This window comes from Ochotona princeps, chromosome 2 (assembly GCF_030435755.1).
Source record: "Ochotona princeps isolate mOchPri1 chromosome 2, mOchPri1.hap1, whole genome shotgun sequence".
NCBI lineage: Eukaryota > Metazoa > Chordata > Mammalia > Lagomorpha > Ochotonidae > Ochotona > Ochotona princeps.
The window spans coordinates 112,222,580-112,240,616 of record NC_080833.1 but is presented as its reverse complement, the minus strand read 5'-3'; the positions used below and the strand labels follow the sequence as shown (position 1 = coordinate 112,240,616).

Genomic DNA, 18,037 nt, shown 5'->3' with positions numbered 1-18,037 from the left:
TATGATAGAGAAATGTGCTAGAATATTAGAGATTTTAGAATCTGTTACATTCTTTTGGATTACTAGTCAAACCACACTAAAATTTTGATAGTTTTATGAAGCGCACACTACATTGTCACTTTTATTTGTAGTTCCTTTGTCTGGAACACTTTTCTACCAGAGATTGCCTGCCTAGTTGGTTTTTGATTTGTTTTGTAGTGTTTTATTTTGGTTTTGTTCATGATTTAGATTGTATCTAAAAAGTTAACTTCTCATATTGGCTCATTCTGTGCACCATTTTAGAAATAGCAAACCCTAATTGGATCCCTTTTCCCTAGTCCAATTATTGATTGAATCATATAACATCCTTTTGTATATAATACAATTATTTAATTATTATCCCTCAGCGCATTCTCCATCAAAGAATGCTCTATAAGGACGGAAAATGTTTATTTGGTATTTTCATTACATTTTGTCACATAAAATCACATCAACCACACGACAAGCTTCCCATAATTATTTGTTGTACACGCAGGCCAGTGTTTAAAACAAAGAATTTGGGAAAAACTTTCACAGTCCATTCTGGTAGGTGACTTCACCTCTCCTCATCTACAAAATGTGAAAAAAAAAAAACATTGACTCAGGCTTACTATAAAGATTTGTGAGTTAGTATGAATAAAGTTCATAGAAACTGTCAGGCCCACAGATTTCAAGACTTGTTGTTATTTCATTATCTCATTTATAATACCACATCTTATTATACAATGTCCTATTACAAGCCAAATTTCAAAAATCAAAAAGGAAAAAAAGTAAGTAAAAAAATGAGACTAGTGTAGTTCAGGGTAGAATGAGATGAATGTCTTTATGAAAATCAGCCCAATTATGGGAGGGAATAGTAGCTTTCACGTGGGGGATACTAGGAAGACCCCATGAAAGCAATATCTGAAGAAAGTACAGAGAACACTTTGTTAGAAGATGAAACAAAAATATATGTCCTTAAGAACTAGTATTTCTGCCATAGAAGAAAGTAGTTGAATAAAATCATATTTTCTTTACTAGACACAGGCAAGTTTAAGAAAACACAGAAAATAATTTTATGCCTAACTTAATGCTAATGTGATCAGAGTTGGCTTAAGATCGTTTTCCACTTGAAGAACTTGGGTTTGATCCGTAATTTCTCTGTCAGGTAGACTTGCTCTCCTGCTCTGGGATCTTCAGGGCTGTGTTCACTGGCAAACTTGTTTACATCAACACGAAGGAAACTTCCATGTGAGCTGTGGGGGAAAAGGGGCTGAGTCTCAAGGAAGAGAAGCCAGAGAAAGAAAAATAGACCAGAGGAAAAAAGACCAAGAGGTTGCAGACACAAAGAATGCAAGGCTCACCTCTGCTTTACAAACCAAAACTCAACTACAACCAACACAGCCAGAGTGACCATTACAGCCAAACACATCAGTATCAGCAGGATGGAGTGTCCACCTGGTTCGGGTAGAGTAAGAAGTCAGATCATAAAACAATTTCACCAAGGGAATGCTTCTCAATCCAAAGGGCAGGTCCTTTTTAGAGTTTCCGTTTGTACATTATAGAGCTCTGCTAATAAGGATAACTCCACCACCCCACCCCAGGTACTTAAACAAAATCACCAGGTCCTCTTTCTTTTAATGATTTCTAATGCTTGTGTTAGATTTCCTTGGAACATAACTACTTTAATTCTCACCTTTTTTTTTTCACTTGAGTTCCCATTTTTTGAACTTCTCCATATAACATTACTGCCCATTTTCCCACTTGTTCTTCTAAAGCTCTAAGATGATGTCCCTCATTTCTCAACAGGACCCAGCTACTCCTCACCCCAGGGAATGACAATGTCGTGGCCTCTAAGGCTGCTGTGCTTCACTCGACAGGCCAGGCCAGCTGCCTCTCCAGCCGCCACCTCCAGGGTTACTCGGAGATACCATGTGCCATCAGAATTGGGCAGGACATCACCTCGTCGAGTGCGTGTCTGCTGCTTTTCACCCCGCATCCACATCACCCACACAGGCTTGGGGTAGAAGCCAGAGACACGGCATACTAGCAGCAGACGACCAGGCCCAGGGCTGGGGCCACTGGACAGCCAGACCTCGGGCCTCACTAGATAGAAGAACAAGCAGAAATCCTATTGCAGGGAGCAGGAGAGGGTTCAGCCCAGGCCAGGGATCAAGGAATCATGTGCTTTAGAAATTTGAATAATTACCTCTTCATTTTCATTGAGAAAAAAAATCACCATCCATCTAACTGTTTCTCCATCCTCACTATATGTTCAAAATGTTAACTGGAAGTGGCAAATTCAAACAAGAAGAATCAAAACACTGGGAATATGAAGAAGGAACAGAGTGGGACTCACCTTGCTGCTCCAGTTCTGACTTCCCTTTTGCAAGGAGGCCTGCCAGAAATTCTGGGCACGTTTTACTGACAAGCTCCTGTTCAAGTTCTTCAATGTCTTTGTACTGATTGAGCACCCTACAGACATCTTGGGCACGACTTCCTGCTCCAGGGGCTCGCTGCCAGGAACCTCCTTGTAAACTCAGGAAATCTGATCCTTGATATGCTCCGTATAAGAAACTTTCTGAGAGAGTTCCAGCTCGCAGTGCACATCCACAGGACAGCTGGATCTCAAAGGGGTCTGGTGGCAGAGATGAGAGAATCAATATATATAGATATATAGAGAGATTAGATATAGATATAGATATAGATATAGATATAGATATAGATATAGATATAGATATAGATATAGATGATATATAACATAGAAAGGGCAAGAAAACCATCTAGAAGTTAAACAGATACAAGGAGACAATCTGTAGAAATCGTGGGGACAAGCAGTGTTCCTGTGGGAAGTGGAAAACAAATTTGTAGAAAGAAAAGAAACCATTTTGAGATAGTTATTGGGGAATATATTAGAGGACAGTTATTAAGACAGAGATGCTTCTAGAAAACTTAGAAAGATGTTCCCATTCCATGTCAAACCATGTGACCCCTGAGTCTAAGGGAATACTATCAATATTTGGTTGGGAAAGGTAGATTCTGACTGTTGTTGATGTTCAAAAGTTCAAGAAGATACAATGATTCTTAGCAGAGAGAGCATGCAAGTGTCTTCAAGGATATGAATGCATGTGCAAAGAGGTCCTTCTGTGTATATAGTGGAGCTGGCAGGTTTGCAGTAGGAAGAAGACAGTGAATATCAGCCCGAAAGAAATCACGAGTAAGGTCAGGAAAGGTAAAAGATACTCAGCATCTACAGCTTCTTCATCCTTGGGAAAAACTCACATTCAAACTGAAATTGGTTCACAAAGGCTTGTACTTCTTGAATAAAACCTTGGAGGTATAACCGGAAGAATGACTGGAAATTCTTCAACTCTGCCTGGCTGAAGTTCCCACGAGACCATGGCTTCAGAAAATGGATGGTGCCCATGGCGCTGTCCCAGCTGTGAGTCTGGATCTCACCTAGCCATCCTGAGCCCTGGTTGTGTGCCCAGCTGTGGTTGGCAAAGGAGGAGATCTGGATGACGCGGAAGGCAAGGGGCTCTTCTGCAGCTGGATGGTGGGGCCTGAGAGCCTGGGGAGCTGAGGGAGAAGGAATGGTATGAGGAGGAAGTGTAAGGGGTGAAAAAGAAGATGCCACATCGGGGAGAGAAGACCCAAGAGCTAAAGTTACAAGATTGCTCATATTTCAATCCCCTCAACCCTCTGGACTAACTTCCACTCCAGCAAATCCCACAGAGCACTTGAAATCTTGAAATGACAGGCAAGAATTTTCATCCTGGACGTAGTCTGACATGCAGACTCTAAGGGCATCTCATAGTTCCTTTCCCCCATTTCCTGCCCAGGGTTCCTTTACCCTTCCTGTGTCTGATTGGTACCATTTCTATTGAGCTTTCTTACCGGTTGTGCCTTTCCCATGGCACAGAAGTCCATTATGGAGCAGGAAGAACCTGAAGAGCAGGAGCAACATGGAGGTTTGAAAGACTTCCCAGGATGAAGTGCCCAAAACATTCAGGATCCCCCTGCCTTTGTAGATCCGCTCACGTTCTGATCTGCCTTCTGTTGCAGCAAAGAAATGCTCTGCTACTCACTTCCTTATATGGGAAAGCCCACTGCCTCCCTGCCCACAATCTCCCCCTTAGTCTCTCATTTCTCCTACATCTCTTTCTCTCTCGATTTTTCCTTGGCATTTGCAATGTCTCATCTATGAAGTGACAGAAGTTGCTTAGCATGCCCACAGCCTGTCTAGTGGCTTCAACCCTCCTCATTCTCCACTGATCTTGCTCACTTGTCTCCTGCCTGGCCTCCCAAAACTCCATGTCTTGGGCTTTACTCTTACTTCTCTAAGCATCCAAAATCATTCCTCTAAACAAGCTACTTCTGCTCTTCTCACTTCTCTTCTGGATTCCTTCTGTTCCCTTGTTTTCTTCTGTATATGCTCATTCTACTCTTCAAAAAAATCATAACAGGTATCTGGACACAGCTGTGCAATCCACAGGAAAATCTCCAAAATCCATGATGGAAAAGTGACACCTGCAGGAACGCTGCTTATCCAGGATTCTGAAGAAAATGCCCATTTCCCCAGTTTCCTCAGTGAGGTCGAATATCATCACAAAAGGTCTCCATGAATGGTCTTCAGTCATGCTGCATGGGTTGCCCTGGGTCCTTGGACACATGGTCTACACCAGGGAGCTGGGCAAATCTAGAAGTCAGTTCACTAGCCATGCCCTGCATGTGAAGAAAGAGCCAGGACAGGCAGGCATTTACAACAATTTCCTGTCTAACATAATAGTAAAAGTGGGAAAAACTGAAAAACAGTCTTCTAAGATTCAGTACATACAAGACAAACATATCTCTTCTCACCACTTCACTTAACATTATCCTGGAAGTACTAGCAATAACACTAAAACATTGAAGTAAGTATACAACTATGAAAAGAACAGGTAAGCCATCTGTGAATATGACATGAGCCTATGTATGTCAACCCCCAAGCTGTTGGAATCACTAAAAATTCAGTATAGTTGCAGCATGTAAAAGTAATAGAATCTCTATCCACAAATAACAGGCTCATTTGAATAGCATTAAAAAGTACTTAGGAATCATATCACTCAAATTGAAAACTATAAATTGATGAAGAAATTTGAGAAAGACAAACAAATAGGGGTTTATGTTTTTATTATGATTACTGAAGATATCTAGGAAACAGAGGAAAAGTTTTGCTTCCTACTTCCACTGCATGTACTGAAATCATCAGATTACTGGAGGAAAACCTCAGGGAAATACTGCGAGTCATTGGTAGCATCAAGGCTTCTTGGATGAGATTATAGAAGCACAGGCAGTCAGAGGCTCGGGGTGGGGGTGGTGGCCGTAAGACAAATGTAATTACATCAGTTACATCAAATTGCGTGAATGACATCAGACACACACACACACACACACACACACACACACACACACACAAAGGGGCCAGCACAGCACGGCTTAATCCTCTGCTTTGTGGCACCCACATCCCATTTGGTCATTGCTTCTTGTCCTGGCTGTTTCACTTCTAATCCAGCTCTCTGCTTATAACCTGGGGAAGCACAGGAGGATGGCCCAAGTCCTTCGGCGCATGCACCCCCTTGGAGGACTCAGAGGAAGATTCTGACTCCCAGGTTCAGATCAGCTCAACTGTAGACATTGCAGCCATGTGGGAAGCGAGCCAGCAGATGGAAGATCTTCCCTTTCTTTATTTTGTATTCAACACTGTTGGTTAAGCATACTTGGAGTTAAGAGATTGCTTAGTCTTATCCTGTCACTTAAATTTTAAAACAAAGGCACAAGACGTTGAGATCATCTTTCAGGATCACATGAGGGCTTTTCCATGGTGGGGTGAGGAAGCTATGGGCAGCAGGAAAAACTGGAGACATAATCAAGAGTTTAGATTTCAGGAATGGGGGGGGAAATGAGAAGCTGTGTAAGGGGCTCAGAGCAATAAGAACACACGTCATTTCCTTGATAGGCAGTTTGGATGAAGAAGAGATTCATCAGCTGGGAGAGAAAGGAAATCACTATGGAATACTGAGAAAAGAAAGAAAAGAAAGAAAAGAAAGACAAAAGAAAAGAAAAGAAAGAAGCAGGAACTGAAATGCTCTTCTCATTATGATAACTCTATACTTCTTTGGTCCTGGCAATATTAATCCTACTTTTATTTGTATGAATTTGATATCTTATCCTATTTCCTCAACATAAGTGAGATCATAGAATATTTCTTCCACTGTGCCTAGTTCATTTCACTGAGTATAATGTCTTTCAGATTCAGCATGTTGTAGGATGTGTCACAATTTCAGATTGAATAATTATCAATGCATCATCCACTTACATGGCAGTGCACACTTGAATTGCTTCCTGTTTCTCTGCTTTGGACTAGGCTTAAATATCTCTCATATGTATATGATTACATCGCTTCTATTTTTAGCATGTCCTGTCAGAATATCCTGTGAGACTTCAAGACATCTTATTTCCCATTTTCCATAAGTACCAACTCACAGGAGTTCAAGATGTCAGCACATGAGTCTATTAACCATATTTCATCAAATAATTAGTATATTTGAGCAAAAAAGCTGTAATTATTATAAGACTAATCTATGACAAAATAAAAATAGTTAATTAAGCATTAATAATTAATAATTATTTTAGTTGCTTATTCTTCACTTTTTGGATAATCATTTCATATATCATGTTCTCTTAATATCATGAATCATACCTATTGACTTCAAATGATAAGAACAAAATGGTGACTTTCTTCCTTATCTGTACTCTTTGAAAGCATACATGTGAATTCAATTGAAAATGTGTTTTGCTGGACAGCGCAGTAGCCTAGCAGCTAACATCCTCGCCTTGCACGCAGCAGGATCCTGAATGGATGCCAGTTCTAATCCCAGTGGCCCCAGTCCCCGTCCAGCTCCCTGTTTGTGGCCTGGAAAAGCAGTCGAGAACAGCCCAAAGACTTTGGAGACCTGCACCTGCTTGGAAGATCTGCAAAAGGCTTCTGGCTCCTGGCTTTAGATCAGCTCAGCTCCGGCCATTGCAGCCGCTTGTAGAGTGAATCAGTGGACAAAAAATCTTCCTCTCTGTGTCTCTTCCTCTCTGTATGTCTGATTTTCCAATAAAAAATAAAATATTGATTTAATGTGTTTTCCTTATTACTTAACATCTGTGTCCATTTTATTCTTTCCTTGTGCCTGCCAGATATTGACATTTAGAATTGTTTTGCCGAAAAATTTAGCTGAAATATTTCATTTATGTGCAAGTGGTTTACATAGAATTTTTACACCCAAATTCAGTAAAATGTGTAATCCTATATGTTGGGAAATGTAATAGCTAGTGTGTAAAAATAAACATATTCAGATTACTCTTTTGTGTCAGCTTTGCTAAATTTTTTGACTGTTTGTACAAAGTGCTGAGTTATTATCAAAAGCTTGCCTTACACTCACAGACATTGAATTGTTTATGCATGCTCATTAATCCTCAAAGGAAATAACATGTTTCTTGACAAACTTGCATTCTACATCCATAAAATAGTGCATATTTTTATGAATGTGCAAAAATTATAGGCAAAAGTTGCAAACACTTTTGGACAGGATGGTGGAAATTTATTGCATTACATATGAACTAAGCCAATGAAAAAAAATGAAGACATAAAGAGAGAAAGTGAACGGATATCAGTTAAGCTATACCACCGGCTTTTGTTTCCTATTTGGTTTAACATTATTACTATTATAATATGTAGTATGTTTGCCATTTGCTTTTATTAAATTCTCTATTTACTTTAATATTATATATGCACATTTAATTAACCCTGTTGAAAAAGAGGAGGTTATGGCAGTGAAGGGTTCATATAGAAATCCAATGATGGGCCCGGTGGCGTGGCCTAGCAGCTAAAGTCCTTGCCTTGAACGTGCCGGGATCCCATATGGGTGCTGGTTCTAATCCCGGCAGCTCCACTTCCCATCCAGCTCCCTGCTTGTGGCCTGGGAAAGCAGTCAAGGACCCTGCACCCGTGTGGGAGACCCGGAAGAGGTTCCTGGTTCCTGGCTTCGGATAGGCACTGCACCGGCTGTTGTGCTCACTTGGGGAGTGAATCATCAGATGGAAGATCTTTCTCTCTGTCTTTCCTCCTCTCTGTTTATCTGCCTTTCCAATAAAAATAAATAAATCTTAAAAAAAAAAAATCTAATGAATGCCTTTTCTTGGGTAGGGCAGTGGAGCAGATTGTGTCAACCCCTTACAAAAGTTTACAGTGCCCTGAAGGATTTTCAAAATAACCAGACAAGCTTCCATGATCATTTATCTAATGATATGTAGAGAACAAACATAGAATATGCCTATCAACTGTGTTATTATTACTCATGAGTAATATGTGAGACAGGAATTTCAATGTTCAGAGTACATCACAATCGTTTTAATCAACCCCAACAGCCCATCTGAATGCGGGCTTCTATAGCACAGAGTAGAAGACAGAAATCTAATTGTTGTCTGAGGCAGATGTGCGACAAGTCTTCCTCAATTAGCAATGATGTGGATCAAAATAAAGGACCTCCTTTAAGGATCTTTCTCTTCCCAGTTGAGGATGTGTAGCTAAAATAGGTCTCAAGTGCTTCCCATGAGATTTTCCGTTCTGGCTAGTGGTTTTGACACAGTAATTGTTGCACCCCTGATGTAACTCAAGCTAACTTCTCTGACCCCGTATCCTTTCCTCACTGCATGTTATGCTTCTCTGATATTATGTATTTTTTTGCACCCAAGTTGTTTTAAATTTGTTATAACCAAACTTAATTTCCATAATTTTTGTTAGATAAGATTGCACACTGTCTCAGTATGGTCTATTCAATACTCTGTTTATTTCGAACATTCAAAGGAATATAAACTATATAAAAGAAATACATAAAATTATATATTAATTTTATGTGCTTATTGGTTTTTTCAGTTAAAATATTTGTTATTTAAAATATAATTAATTATGGATTAATTAAATCTATCTTAATCTGCCAGGGTCCGTGCAGTAGGTGTGAATAACACAAAGGTGTGAAGAGAACAGCTCCTTGCATGGCAGGGCCCAGGGAGCTTCCAGCTACTTGGCAGGGCCTAGCGGATTCATCTCTGACCACCTTGACGCAGTTTTCACTCCCTTTCGCATGGGCACTCAACCACCCCACTAAGAATTTTGTATTGAGGCATTGTCTGCCCCTGTGAGATGGCTTTTACAACCAACATGAGCTTAAGAGTTAATGTTACTGATAATGTCCTGGTGAGTGGGCCTTTAACTACACACAGGAGTATAATTAAGTCTGTGCTGTTTACCCATTGCCATAAAATCTGGCCCAGATATTTAGCATGCTTCCTGGGAAATGGCTTGATAAGAATTTTACAAACTAATGGAAATGATGGGAGTATGGGTTAAAACTGTCAGGACAAAAAATATAGCTACTGGGACCCTAAAAGCTATCTTGTTACTGGGACCCTAAAAGTTATCTTGTTACTGTGACCCTAAAGGCTATCCTGTTACTGGGACCCTAAAGGCTATCCTGCTAAAGCAAAAAATTATAGTTACTGTGACCTTAAGGGTTAGCCTGTCCTTGCAACTCTTCAGAACATAGAAACTGTAGTTGCTTTAGCTGCTTTCATAATTTCTAACTAGAGGAAATATAGGCTGATTTCACTAACATCACAAAGATATGCTTTTGATTATTGTTTGATCACTTATGAGGTTGTAGAACCTGCAGTTGTAGAGGAACTTAATGTTTGGAACCTTTTGTCTTAGATCTTTGTTTTTTCTCTTTTAATGTATTTCTCCCATTAAGTGATGGATAAGTTGTAGAATAAGAATTGTAGTAAGAGTGTATTACTGAATAAGATGTGTTGTCTACTGAGAAATTCTTGGCTGCAACGTTGGAATGGATAATACCCTGTCTTAAGGTGAAACAATTTGTAGAATTATCTTTGGAAACACTCACTTGTCCATTGTAGAATTGAAACTTAAATGGAGTAAACTTGGCTCATTGCTAATTACGATTCTTTCCGCCGTTATAACTGTTGCTTTACTTGTTCAGTTAACAAACTGTGTGAGCTTGCTGATCTAATGGCCTTTAGTGCCAATGGCCCGTAATCCCCATAGACCAAGACCCCGGACTTACTAACCCATACATAATTCAAGGTAGGGGCCTGGTTGTCACAGGTGGCGCCAAGGTTAGAGCCCAGATTTGAGGAGAGTAGATGAAGACTGGCAAACCAAGATAAGCAAGGAATGTGGAATCCTTCCTCAATCATCTCTCAGGAAGCTGTAAATTGTGCCCCCCTGAGGCTATGTCAAAATGCCCCTAAAAGAAAACCTTGTACTGCTTCTGTATAAATAAAACGGACAGCTTTCTCGCAATGTCCACAATGATCAAGGAATCCTAGTGGTCCGTCTCTCCTTTCTTTCTCTCTTCTTCTTTCTATGCCTAGCTCACGCACCCTTCCCGAGCTCTGAACTCTCGGCTGGAGCTGGACTCCGGCATTAATCTATGTCCTAACGAGTAGGTGGTTAAAACCACATTTTTGAATGAATAAACAATGTTTGACTTTCCAATATGGAAGATCTCATTTTCTTTCTGTTTGCCTCTCCTCTCTGTGTCACTCTGCTTTTCAAATATAAATAAATCTTTTTCAAAAGAGCCTGAAAATTCAGAATCATGTTGGAACAAATGATGAGGTTACCAATATTTTGATGACAACATGTTGAACATTAGGTAAATTATAATATAAAATACAAAATATACTGATTTATGATGAAGCTGATACACTAACATCTATTTTTAAAAGATTGATCTATTTTTATTGGAATGGCAGATATACAAAAATAAAGAAATACAGAGAGAAAGATCTTCCATCCTTGTCCAAGACAAGGACTTTAGCCACTAGGCTACCACACTGGGACCCACTAACACCTATTTGAATGAATTCTGCTGTAGGTCAAGAATTACTCTGCACGTTTTATGCCTGTCAACTGATATATCCCTTTATAACAATCCTGGGGGGTTGCAATTATTTCCATCCTACAGAAGAGGAAATAAAGGCTATATAAGTAGAAAAATATATAGGCTGTTTTTACTCCAAAAGCCATGCTTTAAATACCACGGGACACATTCTATAAGTTATTTTGGAAACCCACCACGCGACAGACACAATATGATATATCAGTCACAAAAGACAGTCATTCCCTATAAAACTTACCCTGAAAGAAGCAGCACTGAGGATCCAAATAAAAACATATGTAAAATGCTAATATACACAACTATTTGAGTGAATCAGGAGAGGACAAAGAAACACAGAATATTATTACAAAGTTCACACAGAAAATGAACCATCATGAGAAAATGATTTTGTAAGGATAATGAAAAGGAGTAACAAGCCATGCAGTATCTGAGGAAAATGAACACTAGATATATACTTTAAAAGATGTATTCATTTATTTATAGTTTGGGGTTATGGGGATAGGTAGAGAAAGAGAGAGAGAGAGAGAGAGAGAGAGAGAGAGAGAGAGAGAGAGAGAGAGAGAGAGAGAGAGAGAGATCTTCCATCTTCCAGTTTACTCCTCAGAAGACTGCAACTGGCCCAGTTAGCACTGGGCCAGGCCAAAACTATAAACTTAGAACTTTTTCCAGGACTTCCAGATGGGTGCAGGGGCTCAAATTTCTGCTGACTTCCTAAGTCACAGAGCTAGATCAGAACTCAGTTCTGCTTCATCTACTTAAGTAAAAAAATTCATCTCCTAAAATTATACTTCCTGTTATGCTCATACCAGCCTTTCAGCATCAGTTCACCAGGATCACCTGCTGTGTTTTTCCTCTGCAGGTCATGCTTTCATTTGCCAACCATCTGCTGCCCACAGCGAGGTTTGCAGCAGTCTCAGAGCTGCTGGCATGCATGATATCTAAACGTGTGTTGCCACCAGCTGCGTGTGCCAAGTCTTCTGCCTTTGTCCAAGTGCCTTTACAGAAGAGGTGTGGATTCACCTCAGTTCTTTTCTACATTGGAAATCCGGTTCCAGAGACTGTTTTGTTTCTGTTCAGTTTTCTTAGGCTTCTTGTATATGATGTCCTAAGTTTCTCTTGTCTTTGAGGATTCAATAAAAAGTATCCCAGCAACTCATTTGGTATTTGGGTTGACAGGCAAAACAGCTAATTAAATCATGAATTTCCAAGGATTTGCATAAAATTAATTAAACTTAATAGGCTTCAAAAACTCCAGAGTATTAAAAAAAAGTAACTTACATGAGTAAAATAGACATTTTGATATTTGATAACTACTAATAGCTCTTGTATATACTCTTGAGGAATCATAGTGATTTTTTTAAATGGAAGGCTAGGTTTGTAGTTATAAAGCAAGTTCAAAGCAGATCATTGTCAAAGTTGAAAGAAAAACATGAAAGAAGGAGGAAGGATATGAGGTGGGCAGGTAGTGAAGTTAGAATGGGAAGTATTACTATGCTTTTAAATTGTGCATGCAAAATATGTTTTCTTTATAAGAATAAAATTCTAAAACATATTTCTTTCACTCTTACAAGTATACTGAAAACAACAGCAACAGTACCATTGATACCAGCAAAGACATATCACAACACTAAGACTATACATTAAAAATAGAGAAGTTCCCTAGTTCTTTCATCAGAATTAATACCTGGAATACAAGCTTCCTTCAAATGGAGAGTCACAGTAATTCTCAATATATGAAATTGTACTATTTAGTATTTAGTTTTAAATAGAAGTTAAATAGAAGTATTTAGTTTTAAATAGAAGTATTTCGGGATGTTATTATGCATGGTTAATTTTAATAAGACTTTTACACAAACATGCCATTCTATTATGCATACATACATTGTAATTATCTGTTTTTGTTATTTCCTATTTTGTTTTGCCTAATTACACTAAGAGGTACATATGTAAATAAACTCACAATAGTAATTCTTTGGAAAAATCCCAGTGAAACAAAAAAAGAACAATAAATGAGGGAAAAACGCACAAAAAAGTGTCAAAGATTTATGGGATATCATCAAATGACCCAGCATACATGTCTTTGGAGTTTCTAAATGATGGAAAGAATGACTGGATTAGATGGCACAGCCAGTGAAACACTAACTGAAAACGTTGCTGATGTGGAGAAAGGCAGTGGCATGCCAAGTACAGGAAGCACGTAGAACTCCTAATAGACATGAACAGAAAATACTTTCACCAAGACACGTCACAGTGACAATTTCCACACTTTAACATAAAAAGATCCAAAAATAAGTATAAAAGAAATAACAGGCTATCTTTAAAGGAACTCCAATCGGACTTACAGGTGATTTCTGATTAGAAATCCAGAGGTGTATTCCAGGTTTTAAAGCAATAACTACCAAGGCAAAATAATAAACCCAACAAAGTTCCCATTTTCACATGAAAGAGAAATAAAGACTTTCTGAGACAGAAATTTAAAGAATTTGCCACCACCAGCCCAGCCCTACAAATAATGCTGAAGAATGTGCTACAAAGGGAAAATTTTAAAAAGTGACTATCACCATTATGAAAGAATATGAAGGTGCAAAGTCTCTTAGAAAAGTTACAATGGGGCTCGGCAGCGTGGCCTAGTGGCTTAGGTCCTCGCCTTGATCCCATATGGCCACTGGTTCTAATCCCGGCAGCTCACTTCCTCTCTATCTCTCCTCCTCTCAGTATATCTGACTTTGTAATAGAAATAAAATAAATCTTTAAAAAAAAAAAAGAAAAGTTACAATGAAAATCCAAAGTGAATGATGAAAATACAGAAAAAAATCATGGGAGCAATCATCACCTATTAATAATAACCCTGAAGGAAAATGGCCTAAATTCTCCAATCAAAGAATATAGAGTGCTTTTCTCTCTGTTTCTACTTCTCTCTATAACTCTGTCTTCCCAATCAAAATAAATCTTGAAAAATAAAAAGACTCATTTATTTGCTGCCTCTGTAAGAACCAAAGAAATGAGCCAGAAGACGCTAAGGTACCATTACAATTAATAAGAGAGTTCAGTAAAGTTGTAGGTTATAAAATCAGCACACAAAAATCAGTAGCCTATGTACACACAAATAATATCAAGATTGAGAAAGAACGTGTAAAATCAATTCCATCCATAATAGCTGCAAAAAAATGTAAATATCTTGGAATCAATTTAGGCAAGGACATGAAGTATCTCTTTGGTAAAGATTACAAAACACTAGAGAGAGAAATAGGAAAACATCACCGATCCATTGCAGAATCGTAGTAGAATTGGTGGAAAACCAAGTTGTACATACTACCCAAAACAATTTATGAGTTCAATGTGATGTCAACCACAGTATCTGTAACATTCTTCTTATCTAGAAAAAAGGATGGCAAAATTCATATGAAAGCACTAGAAACCCCAAATAACTAAAGAAATCTTGAAAACCAACAACAAAAGTATCTAGAGACTTCATGACACCAGAAACCAAGAGTACTAGAGGGTATTAGTAATTAAAATAACCTGCTCCTCAACAAAGCTGAAGATCAATAGAACAGAGTCCAGAATGAACCTGGACATCTACAATCAACTAAATTTCTTTTAAAATATTTTATTATTGTTGTTGTTGCTGCTGTTGTTGATGCTTTGTGATACAATTCCATAAGCTCTCAGATTTCCCCTCTCACTTTCTATTTTCCCTCCCCAACCTCTAATGATTTCCCCTCTAGTATTACAAGCAGCGATCTTGCATGAACAGCCGTAAGCTCATCATCACCTATTGAAGTGTTTCCGGACTTTATAGGCATGGACAATGTCAGAGAGCCCAACATCTTACTGTCAGGATATATTCAACAGTTTCACCTGGAGTCCATCTTTGGTCTGGATGCAGGGTTGTATACTGAACTATGTCTACACCTGTAGCTTACTTAAAAGTCAGAGTTACAAAGAGAGGGAAGGAAAGAAAAAGATAGAGATCTTTCTATTCACTGTTTCGTTCCCCAAATGGTCACACTGGTCAGAGCTGGGCTGATCCAAGCAAGAGCTAGGTACTTCGTCCAGGTCTCCCATGTGGGTGCAGGGCCGAAAGCTTTGGGTCATTCTCTATAGCTTTCCAACGCCATAAGGAGGGGTTCCATCAGCAGTGGAGTAGCTGGGATAGGAACCTGTGCCCAGAGACGATACCCACAAGCTTGCAAGTCACCATAATATGAACCAAAATCAATCCAGAAAGAAAGCAGAGTCTCTTCAACAAATAATGTTTGGAAAACCATACCTATGTGTATAGAAATATGAAATAAAACCACTACCTTGCACTTTATGCAATAGTTCACTCTGAATGGATCAAAGACATAGATTTATGCTCTAATTCTATGAAATCATTGCAGAAAAATTTCAGAGACAATTGGCAAGGCATAGGTACAAAAACGAATTCTTGGAAGAGACCTGAGAAGTTCATGCAATGAAAATAAAAATAAATATATGAGATTACATCAAGTAAGCAGTTTCAGCATCACAAAGTTACCTGTAGAATGGGAGAAAATATTTGCAAACTCTGCAACTGACAGAAGATTAACATTCAAAATCTAGAAATGGGCTCAAGAAAGTCAACAACAGCAAACAAAACAAATCAATTAGGAAAACACATTTCTCAAGAGATGAAAGTCAAATACCCAACAAAATTGAAAAAAAAATTCAAGAAATTGTGCAAGATCATTAGCCATCAGCAAAATGCAAAGAGAAACAACAATGGTTTAACCTCATTGCAGTCAGAAGTACTTTCATCCAAAAAGCAAAAATAAAACAAAACCATAAATCCTGTGATGGATGTGGGGAAATAGGTGCCCTATCAATCATTGAAGATATGCTGGAATTTCCCCAGACATTTGAAAATAGTTTTGTCACAAAATGCAACAAACCCATTCTTGGGAATTTATCCAAATAAAATGAAATCAGCACATGACAGTGTCATCTGTAACTCATGTTTATAGCATTTCGATTCACAATGTCAAAAAAAAAAAAGAACCCAGATGCCCATGAATTCATGACTAGATAGAGAAAATGTGGTATTTATTCAGTATGGACTAGTACTCAACCATTTAAAAAAATGAAATCCTGTCTTTTACAAAAAAAAAAAAAAAGAAAGAAAAGAAAAAGGATGCAACTTGAAACTATTACACTTACTGAAATTAGTCATTCCCTAAAGACAAAGACTATTTTGTATTGCAGGATCTGTGATAATCCACAGAAAATAAAATCTATAGGAGCAAGAATGACATTCTCAGATTTAATTTTTGTAAACAGCCTTTATTTGTTCGCCTAAAGAATAGTGGGCATTGCAACTCCTCTTGCAGGACACAGTCCCTGCAGGTAAGCGCAAGAAGCATGATAGGAAACAGCCCAGAATAGGCCATGGAAAGTTTCCCACTGGCACACATTCGGCATGGGTCAGGGACAGACCAGGCTGAATCAGTTCATGTCATCCACTGGCAAATCCGAACACCAGAACAGAGTGAGGGTCGAGCCAGGTTTGGTTGCGACAAAACCAGTACACATTATGGATTGCCAGGGTGAGGTTGCCTGTACTGGATTTGACTGCAGCACCCAACCAGCACACGTGAGATCCAGGAAGGGAGGGAAAGAGCTGGCAGGGGGATTAAGGGACTGGTCCCCTCGCCGGACAGCTACTCCGACTGGAGAGCGTGGACTGGGATGGGGACAGACCAGACTAAGCAAGGCTGCAACACCTGTGCGCTGCATGTGGACTAGGTCAGGGAAAAGCCAGGCTGGGCTGATTATTCCTGTGGGTGCAAGCATAAATTAGAGCGGGTTGAGGGATGTTTGGGCTTGGCAGCAGCATCAGCTGGCAGAAGCTGGCACTGGGGACTAATTCTGTCAAGTCAAATCACAGAACAACCTAAAGAGTGCATAAACCGGGACTGAGAGAGACCTGGGAGGGAAAAAGTGGGTTCCCCCTTCTTGGGTCACTAGTCCCGCGGGAGGGCATGAAAACTAGGATGGTGGCTGGGATGGCTAGATAGAGAGGCACTCAACAACATCCGTGAGGGCTGGATGGTTGAGTTGGTTAGATGGAACTAAGCTTTAATACCCATTGACAAGTACAAGAGCCAAATGGGATGGGGGACAGACTGGTCTACTGCTACACATACTGGCAAACCAGGGTAAGGGGTGGGCCTGATGGGAGTTAATGTGGGTCGCCCCGAATAGGCTGCAGCTCCCACTGGTTGATGTAAGGGCCGAGTATGTGCTGGGCAGAACCAGACTGGACTGCAACACCCATTGGCTCCAGTGCAACTCGGGACTGAAAACAGAACCAACCCAGCAATTGCAACCACCAGCTGATCGGGGTGATGGACTATGCCAGGCCCTGTGCTTGCTAGAACATACAAGAATCTGGTCTGGGAATACCTCAAGGTTTCTTTGGAGATCTCCCCAATCGAACTGCTGGACTCAGAACTCTAACCAAGAAAAGACAGAAGACAGAACAGGTCAATCATTCATCTCAGCTATATGTTGGCAGCGAAATATGGGGCAAACGGAGACTTTATGATGGACCATATCAATCAGTGGACGACCTCATCGAGCGAAACTGGCAGTGATTCATAACTGGAGAAGTATTAAAACCACTTGAGCAAATATCTCAGAGCATGCCCCACATCCGGGACTTGGGGTGGGCGGGAAACTGGGTGGGGCTTCTCCCTCAATATCCCCCTTTACCTCAGATACATGATGGAAACAATATGGACATAATAGTATTACCCACTTCCCTATAGCCCCTGAACCTTTTTTTTTTTAACGGCAATTAACCATGTAAAGATTGTCAACAACAATACAATAAAAAAAAAAAGTGCAAAGCACAAAAAAAAAAAAAACACAAAAAAACCAAAAAAAAGAATAGTGGGCATTTTCAAAATTTATGTTTATTATTATTTTGTGTTCATCATGTGTGATATTCTTACTTAGTTGAATTAGATTAGCCCTGTGACTATGAAGTGAATTGAAACTGTGCT

General features: G+C 39.4%; 1 protein-coding gene across 1 annotated transcript; it reads right to left on the bottom strand.

The window, feature by feature from the left end:
* Positions 1-655: 655 nt before the first annotated feature.
* LOC101532629 (T-cell surface glycoprotein CD1e, membrane-associated) lies at positions 656-4,033 on the bottom strand. Its single transcript, XM_058660942.1, has 6 exons — positions 3,895-4,033; positions 3,280-3,576; positions 2,357-2,635; positions 1,825-2,103; positions 1,362-1,455; positions 656-1,253 (listed from the first exon to the last, which is right to left on the bottom strand). Exons 1-6 carry the CDS (start codon positions 3,962-3,964, stop codon positions 1,100-1,102), a joined length of 1,173 nt encoding a protein of 390 aa, XP_058516925.1. The 5' UTR covers positions 3,965-4,033; the 3' UTR covers positions 656-1,099.
* Positions 4,034-18,037: the final 14,004 nt, after the last annotated feature.